This window comes from Lissotriton helveticus, chromosome 7 (assembly GCF_964261635.1).
Source record: "Lissotriton helveticus chromosome 7, aLisHel1.1, whole genome shotgun sequence".
Lineage (NCBI taxonomy): Eukaryota > Metazoa > Chordata > Amphibia > Caudata > Salamandridae > Lissotriton > Lissotriton helveticus.
In genome coordinates, this window is record NC_136068.1 from 351,599,938 (window position 1) to 351,620,502 (window position 20,565).

At 46.9% G+C, this 20,565-nt stretch overlaps 1 protein-coding gene across 1 annotated transcript in view; it reads left to right on the forward strand.

Annotated features, from left to right (window-relative positions):
* RAB5IF (RAB5 interacting factor) overlaps positions 1–17,331 on the forward strand; it is a 63,350-nt gene extending 46,019 nt beyond the window's left edge. The window contains exons 3-4 of the mRNA XM_078652163.1: positions 2,754–2,883; positions 16,681–17,331. Coding sequence (XP_078508289.1) covers positions 2,754–2,883; positions 16,681–16,722 — 172 coding nt within the window. The 3' untranslated portion in view covers positions 16,723–17,331. The remainder of the gene's footprint in view (positions 1–2,753; positions 2,884–16,680) is intronic.
* Positions 17,332–20,565: the final 3,234 nt, after the last annotated feature.

Sequence of the window (20,565 nt, forward strand, 5' to 3'; positions counted from 1 at the left end):
TATTGCCAGCCGAACTCCCTCGGCTTCACCCATCTTGCTCACTACCCCTGATACCTCCAACCCCCACTTAGTTAATCAAGTACCTCCGATCTCCGAGGAGGAATTATCGGCCCTGCTAAAAAAGGTGGCCTCTGGCTCTCCTACTGATTGTTGCCCCCTTATGTCTTGCAAGAGGACTTCACTGCTTGTCCTATGCCCCCTCTGACACTTCTTTCTTAATGACTCACTTAGAATGGGCTTGGTTCCCAGCTCCTTTAAGATCGCGGAAGTTGTGCCCATTTTAAAGAAACCCAACGCTGATCCGTCTATTATGAGCAATTTCCGTCCCATTTCCCTGCTCCCCTACCTCAGCAAAGTAATGGAAGCCCATGTCACCAATTTTTTGAGCTCCTTCATTGAACAGACCCAATTTCTTGACCCTCAGCAGGCGGGTTTTAGACCTGCCCATTCTACTGAATCGGTCATACTTTCAGTGATGGAGGAGCTGCGAAGGGGGACGGCCCTTAAGACCAACCAGATCCTGGTGCTCCTGGACTTATCGGCCGCATTTGACACGGTCGACCATGACATCCTGGTCGGCCGTGTCAGTGAGGCCGGCGTCCAGAGGCCGGCCCTTGAGTGGGTTCGCTCTTTTTTTAAGTGATCGTTACCAGGCTGTCCGTCTCTCCCATTTTTCTGCCGATAGTCAGGCTGACATGCGGTGTCCCTCAGGGCTCTTCTCTTTCCCCTCTTCTTTTTAATTTGTACCGTATCCCTCTTATCTGCTCTTTACGAGGCTGTAATGTAACTGCATTTAATTATGCAGATGATATCCAGTTGGTCTTTGATATTGACTCCTCGGCCCAATCCATCCATAATTTTCAATCTATTTTGTGCTTTATTAGCAACTGGATGGGGGGAAACCATTTGAAGCTCAACACTGACAAGACCGAGTTGGTCCTTATCGGGGGTGCTTCCAACCCTTGGAATTCCAACTTTTGGCCCCCTTGTCTGGGCCTTCCACCCCTCCCTGTTGACTCTGCAAAAAGCCTTGGAGTCATTATTTGTAAAGATCTATCGATGAAGTCCCAGATCAATGCTGTGGTCTCGTCCAGTTTTTTCATTTACGTAAGGTCCAGAAGATATCTCGCTTCCTGACGACGGAAGCTCTCACCTTGGCATTACTGGCTCTTGTAATCTCTAGGTTAGATTACGCCAATTCCCTTTATGTCGGCATCCCCGCCTACCAGTTGAACCGCTTGCAGCTGGTACAGAACCAGGCTGCAAGACTGATCTTCCATCAGCCCAGGCACCACCATGTCCGTCCCATGCTTAAAACTCTTCACTGGCTCCCAGTAGCCAAGCGCTGTGAGTTCAAACTAGGCTGTACCATGTTCAAAGCCCTGGCCGGCCTTGGCCCTGCCTTCATTTCCTCTCTTCTTCATCATTACTCCCCACTGCGCAACCTTCGGTCCTCCCATCTTGCCCTGCTTACAATTCCCACTTTCAAGCGTAAGAAGTATGGAGGCCTTAGATTTTCATTCCTGGCTCCTTCTCTTTGGAACGTGCTTCCCCTAGAGCTTAGACTCACTACTTCTTACGCTCATTTCAGATCTCTCCTGAAAACCTATCTGTTCCGTAAGGCTTACGACTAAGTATTCTTTCCTTTTCTCTCGTTTTCTCTTTTTTTTTTTCTCCTGTTGCCAGCACTCTTTTCTGTTTGTCTCCATATTGCCTCTAGCGCCATGAAACCGTTGGGTGTAAGTGAGCTCTATAAGAGCTTTTAACATAACATAACTATGTAACCTGCAATTTATGGTCTGACACCGACAGCAGAGACCTAGCACTTTGACCTATGCCCGGTGGAGCTAACTTGATAGCTACAGAGGAGATGGGCTATGGACTTCCCACCCAGCCATCACCTACCCAGCCGGACATTGGGCAGACTTTTTCCTTCGTCTCCCCGTTGTATCTTGCTCCTCGTTTCCCTTTTACCCTTACCCCTTTACCTTTCCTCGCGCCATTAATCTCGTCTTATATGCTATTTAAATGTTTCAAGCAGCCAATGTAACCTGTAACTGATGTAACCTGGAGACCTAGCTATCTGACTGATGCCCGATGGAGCTACCTTGAGAGCTAAAGGGGAGACTGGCTGTGGATTCCCTCCTCGGCCGTCACCTACCCAGTCGGTCATTGGGCAGATTTTCCCTTCGTCTCTCCTACTGTATACCTCTCCTCTCCCTTCTCACTCCTCCTCTCCCTTCTCACTCCTCCTCTCCCTTCTCACTCCTCCTCTCCCTTCTCACTCCTCCTCTCCCCCCTATCCGCTCTATTGTGTCTCCTTCTCGCTCTTTATTGTGTCTCATATATTTATCTATACCCCCTTACCCTTCTAAGCTCAATTTATTTCATCTTCTACTCTCTTGAAAAAAAAAAAAGAATTCTAGTAGCTGATGTAATGTGTAACTGATGTAATTTTGTAATTTCTGTGGAACCTTATGTAAAGCGCTCTCATACCTCCTGGTCTAGCCAGTGCTATATAAAACTCTCAAAATAAATAAAATTAATTGTGCTGAATATTCGAAGCAACGAACTGCAGATGATACGCTTGCTTTGTTAATGAAAGTTGAGGCGCTCCTGTTAGGCTAGTACCAGGTGTTGTCCCTCGAGCAGTCTTTGTATGTTTTCTTCCTGCATGCAGTAAGTGCAGTGTCATTCTTTTAATTGAATGCATGCACAAACACTAACCATTACCTCTCTATATTTCTCTTTAGATTCTGTGTAATCAATGCTGGAGTCCTGTACCTCTATTTCAGTAGTTTTCAGCAAATAGATGAGGAAGAGTATGGAGGGACGTGGGAGTTGACAAAAGAAGGCTTTATGACATCATTTGCACTTTTCTTGGTAATTAATTTTGATTCCTTTGTTTGCAACACTGTGGTAAATGTTACTCGCTGACGTGGTATATCTGGGTTGTTATGAGATTACAGCCACTGTGAAGAACAAATGTGATCTCTAGAATGCTCTAATTAATCTCATCCTCTAGTAATGCTCCGCCTTGTGTTTGGCTCGTTGGCACTGTTTTATTTTTTACTTTTGTCTGCCTTCCTCTCGACTCACTCATTTGTTTTCTCGATCCCATTGTCGTCTTAGTATTGGGTAGCTGAACTATAAACCACTTAGTACTTCTCGTGGGAGATTCTCTTCCCCAAATGATGATCTTAGTAACACTCATTCAGAAGAGGCAAGGGTTCGTCATCATGAAACAATCTATGATATTCTTGAGCATTTGTGAAGAAGAAACTGGAACACAGTTTGTTTTAAGGTGTATATATATTTGTTTAATTTTAACACGAGGTAAGCATGACTTTGCATCCTAACGGACATTTGTCCATGGGACAAAATCCAGATCTCAAGGCTTTAAGATGCAGCAATTTCTACTCCTCCCCTTCCCTGTTTTTTTTTATACTTTAAAAAAAAAAGGAAAAATTAGATTACGTTAGTTGTATAAAGCTTGACACTATAAAACCCATTTGGCAAAAAGGGCCACTTTTAATTCAGCCTCAAAGAATAAAAGCAACCGAGAAAATGCTGCAAATATGCAGCTCAGTGGTTTGAAGGTGACTTACAACTGATGTGCCTAACTTCTGTTCGTCTTCAGTTAAGTTTTTGCTCTCATGCAGTTTGTAGTGCATATATCGCAGGTTAAAATTCCTATCGTGTCCTAATAAAGGCACTCATAACAAATTTCTGATGACCATAGACACTGCAAAAGCACAAGTCCATCCTTATAGTCTCTGTTTTGTTTTTGCCGAATGGGGGCCAAAAAAAGCCTCTGAGCTGAATAGAAGGTGCAAAACAGTATAAAGTGAACAGTGCTTTGCGTAGGAACATTTGCACTCCAATATAAAGGTAGGTCATGTTGCCAGACCCGTGACAAACCGAAAGCAAATTTAGAGTGAATAGTGCATAACCTAAAAAAAAAAGTAAGATGAGAACGCTGAGTAGGGTTTATAATCCATTCTAAGTAGGGCTCCTTGTTGTTGACCATCTTGAATATTTAACTATCGATTACTTGGCCTGGGCCTTATCTAGACGCAAGTTCATATAATGGTCCAAATAGCGTTGTTTTTATGATCATGCTTGTTTTAAGACTGATTTTTGTGTAGTTCTGAGAGGCCTATAATCTCGAAAGTTTCCCTCAAATAGTAGAGCCAGGGCATCTGGTCTACCCTGTCAAGTGACAGACAATCGGTAATTCAAGTTCTGACCAGAGCAGCTTCTCGGGTTCCCCAACATTAGATCCACAATAGCAGTGGTGCAAGCCTGATCAAATCCTGCAGTTATTACATCCAAGTTCCTCATGGCATACTAGTGAAGCAGGAATTGACCATAACCTACGCATAAAACAATTCTCAGCTCTTTGGAGGACCCCCACTTTGATGTAGCCCCATAGCCCGTCTCTGTATACCCTCACAGAGATGCATGCTTTGAATTCACCCCATCCTTCACCCTAAGCAACGAAGTCTCTATGTTCGAGGGCTTGTTCTGCGGAGTGCGTGCCTGGGTAGGCTCCGCCCCCCCCCCCTTTCCAGGACCATGAGCGACCCTCCTCCCAATTGAAGCAATTTTGACGCCATGTGCGCCATATTTTGGCGGCCTGACCCTTCTGATGCATCTTCGTGACCCAAAGGCTCAGCAAAAGGAGCTACATCCGGTTCTGTGCTGTCCACTCCGGTGTCCGTAGCTTCTCATGGACCTGTTCCCGGATCCGGACCGACACCAGTCATTTCTCCTACACAACTTTTCCGGCGCCGTGTCCAATGCCGAGTCTTCCAATGGCACCAGCATCCACTGGCCGGGTCGGCCTCATTCTTATCCCCGATGACCCGGAGCCAGCTGGGCATCCACTGAGGCTGGCGCCAGAAGTGCATGCAGACTCTGTCGCATCCTCAGCCTTATTTGGAGGGGCTAGGATTTGAGGAAGATTGGGAGGGGATGCAAGATTCCTTAGAAATCCTGCCTTATTCTGAAGAAATAGACTGGTATGAGGAATTGGGTGACGCTAGTGGCTTGGATACCTCTGTAGAGGCTGGCATGCTTTCTCCCCCTATCCTCGCTACAGGGGAGTGAGTTTCTTTTGCTATTGTGGGACATAGGACTGCGGAGGTCTTGGACCTGCAGCTTCCTACTATGGCGGTCAAGACCAATGTCTTGAGAGGTCCTCAGAACCATTCCTGCCATTTAATGAGGCCTTAACTGATGTACTCTGGGGCACCTGGTCCAAGCCTAGCACAAGGGCTTCTGTGAATCGAATTATCGCCCACTGCCATTGCCCTGCACCAGGCGACCCAGCTTACCTCACATCTCACCTGAACCCCAAGGTGGTTCAAGCCTCTACTTCCCGTGGTGTGTTCCCTTCCGCACCCCCGGATAAGGAATGTAAAAGGCTGGATAGCTTTGGCACGAAAATATTTTCTTCCACAGCCGAGTATTGCATTCAGTAAACACTGCATGACTCTTGGGCCGTTACTCCCATTTGTTATGGGAGACGGTTGCGCATGTGCTGCCACAAGCCCCGGAGGAGTCCTGAGATGCAGTGAAGTTTACCATAAGCTGTGGCCTTGACAGAAAAGACTTGCTGGGCAGAGCAATTTCCACAACAGTGGTCGTGAGGCGCCACACCTTGCAAAGAACTTCTGGCTTCTCTGGGGATGTCCAAACCAACCTTTTGGACCTGCCCTTTAATGGCTCTCAGCTCTTCGTTGATTGGCTGGACGCAGTGCTAGAGTGTTTCAAGGACTCGCGGCCTACGGCCAAGTCCTTGGGCCTCTTTTTCATCTTGTCCTATGCCTGCCTATTGTCCCTTTCGTGGCTACGGAAGTGGCTTTTAGCCTCACCAGGCGTATCCTGGCCAGAGGACTGCCCAAGTTCAGCAACCTTTGCGCAGCCGTGGGTGTCAGGCGGCCGGAGGTCAGGCCACAAGCCCTTTCCCTTCCTCCTCCAAATCGTCCTAGTCTGATCCTCCCAGATCATGGGCATTCAGTTGGTGGCAGGATGTACCATCACCTCAGACAGGTGGGTTCTACAGCTAGTCCAAAGGGGCTACTTCCGCCTCTTCAAAACTGCCCCTCCCTCAATTCCTCCTACATATGATCGGCTGATGGAGCATCATCCTGCTTTGCTTTGAGAGGAATTCCCAAGTCTTGGCCAAGGAGGCCATAGAGCGGATTCCAGTGCCAGAAGTAGGCTGTAGTTGGTATTCCCGCTACTTCCTGGTACCCAAAAAAGACTGAGGCCTTCGTCCTATCCTCTACGTCAGAACCCTCCACTACTTCCTCAAAAAAGAGAAGCTCAAGATGCTCACTTTTGCTCTGGACCTGGGAGACTGGATGGTAGCGTGGACTGGCAGGACGCTTGTTTCTATATTTCCGCCCTGCCTGCCCATCGCCGCAACCTGCGTTTTACTGTGGGCCACGAGCACTTTCAGTTTACCGTGCTCCCCTTCAGCCTCACTAGTGTTCACCAAGGTGATGGCAGTGGTCTCAGCTTATCTGCGGAGATCACAGGTTCCAGTCTTCCCCTAGATCGACGACTGCCTGTTGAAGGCGGGCTTGCCCCAGTCGGCTGTCTCCCACCCCAGACTACAGGGAACCCGTCTGCATTCACTGGGGTTCACGATCAAAGTGCTGAAGTCACACCTGACTCCTTCCAAGACACTCCCATTCATCAGAGCGGTTCTGGACACTGCAGTTTTGGGCCTATCCTTCCGATCGGCAAGTCCAGGATTTTTTGGCTATGATACTGATGTTTCAGCCTCTATACTGGATTTTGATGAGACTGACTCTGAGGCTGTTGCATCCTGCTAGTGAATCATGCCAGATGGCACATGTGGACTCTGCAGGGGTACCCGTCATTCCAGTGGGCGCAGCATCAGGGGTTTTCTCACCTACCGGGTCCAGATTTCAGAGGGAACTGCGCTGAGATCTGCAGTGGTGTCTGACAAACAGGTCTGAGGCAGGCCCCTCTCCCGACCACCCCCCCCCCCGCTCCTCCCACCCAGATCTCACAGTAGTGACTGATGCTCACTCCTGGGATGAAGCGACTATCAGAAGACTCTGGTCTCCAGTGAAAGCCAGCCTCCACATCAACCTGTTGCAGCTTTGTGCGATCCGATTGGCACTGAAAGCATTCTTTCCATCTCTCAAGGGAAGGCTGGTTCAGCGGTTCACAGACAAATCCACCGCTATGTGGTACTGCAACAAACAAGGCGTGGTGGGGTTCTGGGCCCTCTGTCGGGAGGCCCTGCATCTCTGGACCTGGCTAGAACAGGGCATATCCCTGGTGGTTCAACACCTGGCCGGTTTCCTGAACGCCGGGGCGTACAAACTCAGCCATCATTGCCTACCAGTTCATGAATGGCGTCTTCATCCGAGGTGGCTCAAGGACTATTTTAGTAGTGGAGAAAGCCTTTGTTCGATCGGTTTGCTTCCGAAGAGAACGTGCAATGTCTGCAGTTTTGCGCGTTGGAGTTTCTAAGGCGGCTCTTGCTTTGCAACGCTTTTCGTCTCGGCCCCCTGTATGCCTTTCTGCCCAGACCACTCTTGTTCAGAGTGCTCAAAAAGATCATGAGTGACGAGCTCAAGTCATTCTTGTGGCTTCGGACAGAGCATAGAGAGTGTGGTATCTCAAGCTTCTGCAGATGAGCACCAATCCTCTGATCAGATTGCTGCTTCGGGAGGATCTTCTGTCGCAGCAGAGGATGGTCCTCCACCCCCTCCTTGCGTGGAGATTGAGCGGACAGTTGATAGCATTTGACCTTCCTCCTGAAGTATGCAAAGTTATACTGGCAGCCAGGCGTCCCTCTACTAAATCGGTATACGCCTGCCAATGGCACACATTTTGTAAATATGGTACATAACGATCTATTAACCCTCTTTCTGCCTCCCTTTCTGACATCCTCCTTTTCATCCTAACTCATGCCCAGCAGGACTCTGCTCTGGGGACTCTAAAGGGTTACCTTTTAGCCCTTTCTACGGTTGCCAGATCAACAGTCACTATTCAAGTCTCCTATTGTAAAAAGATTTCTGAAGGGGTTTGCACATTTGTTTCCCCCATAACTTTTGTCATGCCCCAGTGGGACCCTAACTTGGTCCTCACGTATCGAATGTGTGCACCTTTGAGTCACTGCACAATTGCCCCCTCGAGCTGCTCACCATCAAGACTCTCTTTTTAGTGGTAATAACTTCTGCCAGTAGGGTGAGCGAGTTGCAGGCATAGGCTTCTCAGCCTCCTTATCTGACCGTCTTCCCAGACAAGGTAGTGCTCCGCACTAGGGCTTCTTTTTTGTCTAAGTTGGTGACACCTTTCCACCTAGGGCAGTCTGTCACCTTGAAAACCCATGCTGCTCCACATCCTTCGAAGGTCAAAGAACGGCCCCACAATCTGGACCCAAAAAGAACATTATCGTTCTACCTTAACCGCACTAAAGAGTTCCAGGTGGACATCCAACTCTTTGCGGGGTATGATGGAGCAAAGAAGGGACTATTGTGTAGAGGAGGACCATCTCCCGATGGGTTAAGATCTGTTATGCTTTGACAAAGAAACATCCTCCTGAAGGCCTAGGAGCTCATTCTACCAGAGCTAAGGCAACCACCACTGCTCTTCAGTGTGGTGTCCCGTTCCTCGACGTCTGCTAGGCGGCTACGTGGGCATCCCTGCACACGTTTGCCAAGCATTACTGCCTGGACAATCCAGAAGGCCTCTTCGCCATTCCGTCCTACAAGACTTTCTGGTTTAAACTTTTCAGCAGTCCTCCCTCCGGGGATGGTAGTGCTTGGGTATCTGTTCACAGGTAAGGAATCTGCAGCAAAATGTCTCTGTCAAATGGACAAGTTGCTTACCTTCGGTAACTCCTTATCTGGTAGAGACATGATGTAGCCGCAGATTCCTTGCCAACCCATCCATCCTCCCTGCACTGCGGATCAGTTCTTCATGTCTGAGCTTTCTGCTTTAGGGCCCTAGTTGTCAAAACACACCATTGCCAGTCAACTTCATGACTCTGTGCATCTGGCTTGGAAAGTCGTGAAAGTACCGATATCAGCGCTCCGAGGTGGCGCCTATATAGATTATGCTGACTGCACAATGACTGATTGGACGCCAACGCCGTCACGTGGAGTTGACAGACTCCACCTATCTGCGCGGGGTACTGCTTAAAAATATCTTCTGGATCCAGTCGACGCCTAGGAAGTTCACAGGTAAGGAATCTGCGGCTAGATCACTAGATAAGGCGTTACCAAAGGTAAGTAACTTGTCTGTCAAAGGCACGTTATAGATCAGTGAAGGCCAGAAGTAACAAACCTCATATGGTCATTACATATTTCCCTGCTATGAGGTAGAGGTTTTAAGCATTGTTTGACAGTGCCAATAACAGGTCTTATTCTGTATTGGGCTTCTGTCAGAACGTTTTTTTCCGCAGCCCAATCTTCCAGCCGAGATAATACTCTAGCCAGGCTCTTAGGTGCTAGAGTCTAAAATGAAGAAATTGGCCTGTGGCATGTCTACTGTAATCGGTCCCCCTTTTTAAAAATAGCAACACCAGTAGCCGCCCTCCAAGAATCGGGGATAGGGCCTAACACTGCAGATCTAAAAGCATTTCTTAGTAAAGGGGCCTACAGATTTATCAGTTTAAAACCTATCGGCTGGCCAGGAGCCTTCTCAGAGCTGCATTTTTTTGATGGCCAGGGTCACTTAATGGACTTTGATAGGTCTGGGGAAATTGTGGGAGTGCCGAAGATTTGGGATGTATTCTAGAGGGCAGAATATCCAGTGAGAATGTTATTGTGAAGTTGATGACCCATGCATCCACTAAAATAAAGTTTTATTTATAGGTGTAACAGCTCAGCAAAAAAAAAAGGCAGATTAGCAACTTCCCAAATTTTTGTTCCTGGACTTTCCTGCCGTTATGAGATCTTCTCAGACCTTATTCCTAATCTGTTTTTCTTTCCTCTGGAGTCCACTCATATAGCCTTCTTGCCTCCCTAACAGCAGATGCTACACGAGAACAGCTTTTCAAGGCGGCCAACAGCTGTTTATGGTCAGCTGAGTAAGCTGCATTAAACTACTGACATGGTGGTGGCTCACAGGAGGGTTTACTAGAGGTTAGGCTGTCTGAGATAGACCTACAAATGTTATTAAAATCCTATTGTATCTTAGCTGGCCCTATCGTCATTTAAACAAATACAAATTGAACCTATAGTATCTTTCGCAATACTTTGGGTAAAAGCAGTAGGGTAAACCTTATCCCATTTTATCTTCAATCATTTTCTCTTGGAAAAATCGGTACTATTGTTACTTTTTAGGCTAGTATGATTAATATGAGAGTGGTTTGGGGTCCTTTGCGCAATTACTAGACCCAGCAAAATCTATAAAAGTGGGAGAAGCTCAGGTGATAATAGGATGTAATCAACAGTGCTCTCAGCATAATTTCCTTGGAAGGTCTTAATACGAGCATTTCCAGGTGCAAATATCGCTTGAAAAACTTGTTCTGCTTCAGCATCAACACATTCAGTGCCTCGCGTAGACTGGGTACTTAAAATGGGTAACATTATCATTATTTAAATTGCTACCTTGCAAGAGCTGTATCATTTAGTCCTGCAAAAATTTGGCGGAGAGAGTTCCAAGAAACCAATCAAACAATGCATTTATAGAGCACGCTACTCACCCGTGAGGGTCTCAAGGCGCTGAAGGGAGGGGGGTGCTGTTACTGCTCGAATAGCCAGGTCTTGAGGTGCTTCCTGAAGGTGAGGTGGTTCTGGGTCAGTCGAAGGTGTGCGGGAAGGGAGTTCCATGTCTTGGCGGCCAGGTAGGAGAACGATCTTCCTCCGGTTGAGGTTCTGCGGATCCGTGGGACGATGGTGAGGGCGAGGCTGGCGGAGCAGAGCTGACGGGTGGGGGTGTAGAAGGAGATGCGGTTGTTGAGGTATTCGAGGCCCATGTTGTGGAGAGCTTTGTGTGCGTGGGTGAGGAGCCTGAACGTGCTCCTCTTGCTGACGGGGAGCCAGTGCAGGTTTCTCAGGTGGGGTGTTATGTGGCTGCGGCGAGGGATGTCGAGGATGAGTCGTACGGAGGTGTTCTGTATGCGCTGGAGTTGTTTCTGTAGTTTGGCTGTGGTTCCTGCGTACAGGGCGTTCCTGTAGTCCAGTCGGCTGGTGACGAGGGCCTGGGTGACTGTCCTTCTGGTTTCAGTGGGGATCCACCGGAAGATCTTTAGGAGCATGCGCAAGGTGTTGAAGCATGACGATGAGATGGCGTTGGCTTGTTTGGTCATCGTGAGGGAGGAGTCCAGGATGAATCCTAGGTTGCGAGCATGGTCTGTGGATGTCGGTGCGGTGCCCAGCGCCGTGGGCCACCAGGAGTCGTCCCAGGCGGATGGGGATTGTCCGAGGATGAGGACCTTCGTTTTGTCTGAGTTGAGTTTCAGACGGCTGAGCTTCATCCATTCCGCGATGCCTTTCATTCCTTCCTGGAGGTTGGTTTTGGCTGTGTCTGGGTCTTTGGTGAGGGAGAGTATCAGCTGGGTGTCGTCGGCGTAGGAGATGAGGTTGAGGTTGTGATTGCGAGCGATGGCGGCGAGGGGGCTCATGTAGATATTGAAGAGGGTTGGGCTGAGCGAGGAGCCTTGGGTACGCCGCAGATGATCTTGGTGGCCATGGAGCGGAAGGGAGGGAGTCGGACTCTCTGGGTTCTGTCGGAGAGGAACGAGGTGATCCAGTCCAGAGCTTTTCCTTGGATCCCAGTGTTGTTGAGGCGGGTTATTAGGATGCGGTGGCAGACGGTATCGAAGGAAGCCGAGAGGTCTAGGAGGATGAGAGCGGTTGTATCCCCGTTGTCCATCAGGGTCCTGATGTAGTCTGTGGCTGCGATGAGGGCGGTCTCGGTGCTATGGTTGGCTCGGAATCCGGGCTGGGATGGGTCGAGCAAGTTGTTTGCTTCGTGGAATGCAGTCAGTTGTTTGGCGGTCTTCTTGATGACTTTAGCCGGGAAGGGAAGGAGAGAGATGGGGCGAAAGTTCTTGAGGTCTTTAGGGTCGACTGAGGGTTTCTTCAGTTGGGCGTTGATATCTGCGTGTTTCCAGCTCTCTTGGAAGGTGGCTGACGGGAAGGAGCTGTTTATGATGTTCCGGAGGTGGGGTGCGATGATGGTGTCTGCTTTGTTGAAGATTTGGTGAGGGCATGGGTCAGAGGGAGAGCCGGAGTGGATGGTGTTCAGGACGTGGGTGGTGTCTTCAGTGCGGACGGGGGTCCAGACGCTGAGGGTGGCGGGTCTGATTGTTGGTTCGGTGGCTGGAGGCGGGGTTTGGGTGCTGAAGCGGTCGTGTATGTCTGCGATCTTGCAGTAGAAGAACGTGGCGAGGGAGTTGCAGAGGTCTTGCGACAATGTGATGTCGTTGTTGCAGGCCCAGGGGTTGGAGAGTTTTTACGACGTTGAAGAGTTCCTTGTTGTGGGTGTTGTTGTCCAGACGGTCTTTGAACGATGTCATTTTGGTGGTGCGGATCAGCTGGTGGTGTTCGCGAGTGGAGTTCTCGAGGGCTGTCATGTTTTCTGTTGTCCGTTCGTGGCGCCAGGTTTTGTCGAGGGTTCGGCAGGATTTCTTTAAGGCTTTGAGGGCGTTGGTGAACCACGCGGTTTTCCTGTTGCTGGTCTTGCCTGGGGGGTTCCTGAGAGGAGTGAGGTCATCGGCGCAGTTGGTGATCCATTGTGCAAGGTTCTGGGCTGCGTTGTTGGTGTCAGGGGTGTCAACTGGTGGGTTCTGGCTCAGCGATGTGGTTAGCTGGTATGTGGTGACTTTGCTCCAGCATCGGCGGGGGATCTGTTGCGTGTGGTGGTGGGATGTAGTCATCTTGAAAGTGAAGTGGATGCAGCTGTAGTCTGTCCAGTGCAGTCCGGTGGTGTGGCAGAAGGAGATGTGGTTGCTTGCGGAGAAGATGGGGTCGAGCGTGTGGCCGGCGTGGTGGGTCGGGGTGTTCACCAGTTGCTTGAGTCCGAGGCTGGCGAGGTTGTCGAGCAGGGTGATGGTGTTGTTGTTGTTCTCCAGGTGGAAGTTCAGGTCCCCTAGGAGGATGTATTCGGGTAAAGCTAGGGCGTGAGGGCTGATGTAGTCGGCAAGGGTTTCGCTGAATTGTGTGCGCGGGCCCGGGGGCCTGTATATGAGGGTTCCTCTGAGTGTGGTCTTGGGGTTGGTGTGGATCTGGAAGTGTAGGTGTTCGGCGGCGGGGATTGTGTCCTCGGCGTTGGTTGTGATGCTGATGGTGTTCCTGTAGAGGAACAAAGGGAAAGATAAGTCCCCAAACAGGAGTTTGCCATCCTTCTTATTCTTCAAGAGTATAGATCCATGAAGCAGGAGTGTGGATATTCAAGCATTCGTAATACTGGGTTTGGGTATTGCCAAGAAAGATATTTGACAAAGTTGTCACAGCAAAGGTGCACCATCCTTTATGAACTCTAATCACAGTATCCACATGTGTATATAGGAGTGGAGAGCATCTATTTTATCCTCATGTTTATCCCTGAAATCAGAAGACTAGGATGGTTGGTGTAGTGCTTGCCCTGTGTGCAGGCTGACGAACACATGTGTTGATACATCATAGCTGATGAGACCTAATCCTATATCCAGTATGACATGAGTCCCATCGTCTCCCACCCCCCAGGCAGTCAAGTCGAGTGAAATGCAGACCATATGAGCTGCATCATACAGCTAAGCCTAAGGAAGGCCTCGGTGATCTCTCCACAGGTCCCATATTTTCTGAAACTTATTTGGCCACACTTTCTCTTTGAATATATGAAGCGTTCAGTTTCCATGCACCATTCTAAATCTGAGCTCCATTTGAAACCACCTTTCTTGCCCTCGCATGTTATACGATACAATGCAAAAGAATGAGAATTTACGATGCCTGCATTCCGCCAAGTCTACCACCAACTACTACTCAAGGATTAAATGTTTGCCTTAAAACTACAGGGTGCATACTTTGAATATTTCAATAATCCGAAAGCATAGGAAGTTTCATTGTTGGTAGGTCTACAACCAGCACTACTAGTGCAGACTTCTGCCATTTAAATAGGAGTCTGCCTTATCTTGACTTCTCATAGTGAAAAGCAGTTGTGTCGGGCCGCAGTTCTTTCAGTAGTCGCAGGTTTACAATCCGTTTAACTCTACCGTTTTTACTACCTCAAAAAGCAAGTTGCTGAGAGCAGATTCCAGTTTCAGAGGTTAGTTTCCACTTTAATATCCTTTTTATAGACTGGTCTTTAATTTCATTGATTTTTCTCTAATGCCTCTTCTCTGAAAGTGCTGATTATGCTGAACTAGCACATGTCAAGGATGATCCTCTCTGGTCCAGACTCTGAATGCAGATGTGGTGGTGTCCAGACTTTCTCATGCTGCAAAAGCCATGCAGTAAGCTAGCCTACTTGGCGAAACTCGTACTGAGAATGTCAAGCAAGGTCCTAAACTACAGTCCTCCATTGCTGGCTTAGCCACCATCTAATGAATGCCTCTAGTATGTTCATCTACGTCTTCTGCCCGACTTCTTGGACATCCACAAGCAATCTGACCATCATTACACAAGCGGACCTTTCGAGCAGAGGAATATTTGTATTTGATGTCTGGATAAACCAATTGATTTCAATTTCTTGAATTGACAACACTGCATTATCGCTATATGAATCTAAACCTGACTTTTCCTCTTTAAAAATATATTTGGCTGCCATTCAGCCTTATTGCATTTCTTCTTGGACGTCTTGTTTTAATTGCCCGACTGATGAATGATTTTGCGAAGGGTCTTTAAAGTTGTAACCTTCCCATTCCTCCCATTATTGACCACTACCTCCAATGGGACTTAAACCTAGTCTTTTCCCAATTCATGTGACCACCCCACCTCCCCACCTGTTTCTCTTTTGATCCCAAGTAAAAAAAATGTGAATGCAGTAGTTAGACCCTTACCCGTTCATGGAAGTTAGCATTCTCAGTGGCTGTTTCAGCAGCTAGAATGGTGCATGGGGTCTAAGCAGAATGTGAACCATATTTAATATTATTTCAATCAATTGTTTTTTATTTTCTCAAATCTGAACTCCACAGTCAAGAAATTGCTTTATATGTTTGATGGGAAAATTGATGTTCAGTAATCTATAGGACTAAAGATATTCAAAAGCTGATGGTACCATTGGATTAAGCCAAACCTCATTCCAGAAGATCTAGGGCAGCAACCAATAGTTTTTAGAAATGTGTAGACTGGTCACTTTGAGATTGATCCACGCCATAACCAAACCTTAACTCATTGACTTGTTTCCCAAAACGTTATACTTGAGCTGAGCTGAACTTGCTACTGTCTTGGAATGTTTGTGATATCAAAGATGAGCTCATGATAGTCAAAGGATAACCCTACTTCGCCATCATGGGTATCTTCTTTGAATTCATAATCACGCTACACTTGTCTTGAAAAAAGGGGCCTAGTTTGAAACCGTAAATCTATTGGACTCTTACTCAAACTTTCCCCTCAAAATAATCTCATGTAGCTGCTGTCTTTTCATTGGACTAGAGGATGCGAATGTTGCTATAAAAATGTACAATTGCCTATATGCATCATTTTCTGCTTAGGGTTTTTGCATTATTGGGCGACAATTCTAAGTGGTATTTCCAGCTGAATGTATTTTATATTGGAAATTGTCATTCTAACTTGAGCTGTTGTACCATAAAGACAGAACATGTTGCCTCCTATAGGCTTATTTTTCTTCAAATAATTTTAAATTGCGAAAATGTTCTCTACAGTGTTCTCTGAGAACTAAATAAAAATAATACATTCATGATGGAGAACTAAGATTACAAGTATGCAACGTTTCCTCCTGAATCAATATCAGTATTGTTTGATGCAGCTAAAGCTAAAAATGATGTAGAAATGGTGCAGGTATATCTACCAGTATGGCTGATATCGATGAAACATTTTGCACAGAACACACAATAGTCTGTGCTAATGAGGGAGTAAAGACAATGGTCCGTGGTTACAGAAATTATTTTGGTTGCTATACAGGTTAGATGCAGTGGTGCAGCAGAATGCCCTAAGCATATGTTTCGTCAGGCAGGTTCTGTGTAGTTTCTATTGCAGTCACATAATAGCGGCACTTGATTGTCCATGCAACTCCTCATCACATTTCCCTATGTCTTTAACACAGCCACTCCCCCTCCACAGTTCCTCCTGTGCCTTGTTCCCTGTCAATTGACAGTCCAGTTATCCTCCATGTAACTTCTCTTTCTCCCTAACTCCCACACAAGTCACTTATCTTTAAATTTCAGTTTCCTCCCAATGTTTGTCTTCCTTTCCGCAGTCCGACTTGGCATGTCATCTGTAGGTCACTGTAACACAACCAGGCCCATCAGCCGTGGCTTTGTCCACTACATTTAAATGTTCCTGTGCATAAATAAATATGTGGCTTCTATGTTTTGTCCCTGCATCTTTGAGAAGTATTGGTGACGCATGGGTTACTGAAACTGGTGATCTTTGTGATTGCTGCGGTGTCATTGATGTGCAGAGACACAGGTTGAGACCTGTTGTTGTGACACTCCTGAGTGAGAACAGTAGACTAACTTGCTACGTGGTTGATTATTGAAATACTAATAGACAAGCTAATAATTGTACTTCCTTCTAGGTGGTTTGGGTAATCTTCTACACTGCTGTACACTTCGATTGACACAGCTGACGCGCAACTTTGCCAAATAAGTTCCTAATGAACAGATGGAATCGTATTTAAATCGGAACCTGTGCTGGGCTTGGAATGGCAAGAGGCAGGTGAAAAGGAAGCAAATGATTGCTGAAAAGGCACGTTTTACTACAATGGAAAAAAGACACTTCTGAATCCCAGAGGACGATCCAGGACCATTTTATACAAGTGTTACTGAAGATCACTTTTTTAAAACTAGAATAACATTGGAAGCAAAAGCTCATCACCTTTTCAACGCCAGTCTGTCACCTGATTCGCCAGTTCAACTTAATTTTATTTTTTTACAGTATCCTCAGCATGCCATGCTCATAAGCTGACATAACTTAATTGTACCAACATTGTTTTTTCTACATGACCCAAGAATCGTGGTAAAATGTCTGCATAGAATTTATAATTCGTGTCTTCCACCACCATTATTAAGATCCTACAGTTGCAGTCAGCGAAGTAAACAAATGTTGAATTTTCTATCCGAGAACTTGAAATGCTGCAGTGTTCGAATAATATAAGGTATTTCAGGATAACTTGATTGCATTACATGTTTTATTGTAATTAAAGATTCAGTTTGTTCAAGTACAGACACTGAAGCGTTGCTGATCCCTGCTGAAATAGGGAGTGAGAGGCAGAATGACCCAATGCTTCTTAACCAAGTGTCTCCAGGAGTTACTGTTTGACACCAGAATGTGATGATAACGTGGGGGGCTTGAAGATTGAGTCCCATTAACCCCTTGCATGCTGATGACGGCCCCCAGCCGTCATGCACTGCGGTGCTCGTGTGGTGATGACGACTGAGGGCCGTCATTAACCCGCCCACTTGCGATTTTGCCGCACAGGCGCAGAATCGCGGCCGCATGCAAGGGGTTAAAAGTGGACGATTGTGGCCACAGATTGGTTAGTTTGACAGTTGAGATTAAACTAGTGAGAGAGACTGTAGTTCATAACCTCAGTGGGATGTCTGGAAACACCATAGTATGACTGCAGTTGGGCAATGGGGGATGAGTGGGGAAAGAGTACTGTGACCGTTTGTGGGAACTGCGAGTTGACTGGCCTTGGTATTGTTTGCAAATGTTTAGTGTTTACAGGATAAAAGCGGAGTCCACAATTGTTTGTATAATGGAGAATATGAGTGACAAATTCCTGCTGCAGAACGGACATTTTTAGATGTTACTTAAAGTTGAGTTGAGATTGCGGAAATGAGGAATTCCAGGAATGTGAAGATCAAAGAAGATTAGTATTTTCTATGAATTGATCATCATTCCATAGATGAACCCGTGCTTTCCCAATCTTTTCCTGCCAGGTTTAATAAGTAGTTCAGTCTTGAGGTCGTGCCCGTGATGTCCCTATACCATATACAATAGCGTAAAGAACAGTGCAACAGCCTCTGTAGTCCCAAAGGTAACAGCTGTTGCATTGCACAGGCTTTGAAAATAAGAAATGCGAAAAGGAAAAGCAGATACGAGGATACTTAATCCATACACTTAAAATATCAGAGAGCACCCCTTCACATCTTGCTTTCAAAGGCCCTCCAGCAGTGCTAAAAGGAGATGCAGGTGTACTTCTTCAAGGAACATCTCCTTGAATAACAAGGAACTTAACATCTCCCATGGCCCACAGCTTTAGATCCAATCTCTGTAACACCTCACCCCTACAGTGTCCTCTTTCTGGTCCCATGTACTTTCTCTGGAAGTACCACTGTAAATGCTTGCGACTACAGGCAGCAAATTACCAGACTTGTCTGTGCCATGTCGTTTTACTTGTCGGACAGAACGATTCCGAGGTCTGATCACATTTTGAATGGGAGCCTTGCATGTCCATCTGTAGAAATGGCGATTGTTGTTGGCAAGTATATTATTCTTCTCTGACATGGACTTTTTGTTAGATTCACATAGTTTTTTTTTGTGTTCAAATCTTTTTTATTGAGCAGTAACAAAAATGATAACGGCAATAAAGCATCAGTAGTTTCACAATCGTATTGGAGTGGTGCCGTAATCAAACATGGGTCAGTACATACAAAACGATACATGAAATAAAGGAAAGTAAAGTATATTAAACAAGAAATTAAACATCATTTCGGATCTGTAAAAGAAGTGATATTAAATAAACAATAATACACCATCATTGCATTCTTACTATTGTACACAGTTCCGTAGAAACCTCCGTCCAATCCAGCCATTCAATAACATGTATACTTCGTCGTCCCTGCGCAGTATGTCTAAAGCTATTATGTTCATGAACATAGGTCATACCCAGTATAGTTCGTGCAGTGGGCACCCCAGGATTTACTAAGTATCGACTTCATCAGGTAACGCCTCATGGTGGGTCGAAGGTGAAGGAGGCCTGATCTAAGGAGGACCATAGTGTTTTGCTGGTGACTTGCCATGGTGAAGAGTGTAGAGCGGGATTGTCAGTGCCCCTGAGGCAGGACAACCATTCCCTCCAGGCATTGAAAGAGACCTCAGCCGCTGATTTCCAGTTGCATAGGACCACCTTGCATGCCAATGTTAGCAAGAGATCCAGAAGCTGGCGGTCATGGTCTCCCTTTAATAGTGGGTCTATGGCTCCCAGAATAATGTAGATGAATTCCCTTGCAGGATGTATGGCAAATGTGTGACCAATGTAGTCAAAGATTTCAGCCCAATATGTGTGAAGCATAGGGCAATTAAATAACATGTGTGGAAGATCGCCAACGTCCAATGAGCAGTTCCAGCATGTCGGTGTGTCTCGCAGGCCAACCTTAAATAGACGCTGTGGGGTCCAAAATGCCCTGTTGAGTATCATATACTTGGTCTGCGATAGTATCGGCGAGACCTTGTGTGTGAGTGCCGATGCATGTATCCTGACCCAGTCTATGCTTATACCAGTGTTGTTTGGTTCGGATTCCCATTTGATTTCATTGCGCCTCATCGATTTGTTGGGTGTTGGTGCAAGTAGTTTATATATTTTTGAGACGAAATGTCCAGAGGAGTGAAAGAGAGGGAGCATAGATTTTAGCCAAGGTTTCGCTAGTTTGAATGTTCGTGTGGATAGAGCTGACTTTAGCTTCAGGAAAGCGTAAAAGTCAATCTGTATTAGGGAGTGTCTCGCCTGCAGAGTCGAGAAGGGCAAGGGCATGTTATTCTCGTGGAGATCTGCAACCACATTGATACCTTTATCAGACCAGTGGCTCCATACGAGGGGCGAGCCGCTGATTTTAATGGATGGGTTGCGCCATAAAGATGCAGAAGATGAATTGTGGATTTGCAAACCATTCTTGTGAATGCGATCTATTCGCAAAAGAGCTCTCTTGGTATTAAGCATGATGTATTTAGAATGCGTAAGGTGTGAGAGGTTGTGGGACTTCAGGGGGGGTCTCAAACAGATTCGCACACACGGGTTGTCGGGATAGAGCAGGTTTTATTATTTTATAATGTCTGCGCTTCTGTACAGGCACACGGTAAAACGGTAGGGGTGGTTCCGCCTCCTCCACCGTGGTTCTTCCCCCTCCGGAGCGTCGATCCCAAGGTCTCCTGGGAGTTGTAGGCCTTTTACTCGCCGTCTCGATGTCCTCGGGGTGCCGGTATAGGATAAAGAAAAGAAAACTCGTCTCAGTACAAGAGTTCTGAAAGGCACTGCTTGTAGGGGAAAGGGGGTGAGGAAAACACACGTGCCCGCTAATACCCCTGCTCAGTGACGTGACCCCTTGTGCGTATAAAACTACAACAAGGGTGTGCAGAGGGGGTTTCGTGCATTTAAGGGGGCTTCCCTCGCCTGATGCCAGCCCACCCTGTGAACTTGGACCGTACCTGGTCGAGCCACACTTCCGTGTTAGTGTGGCTG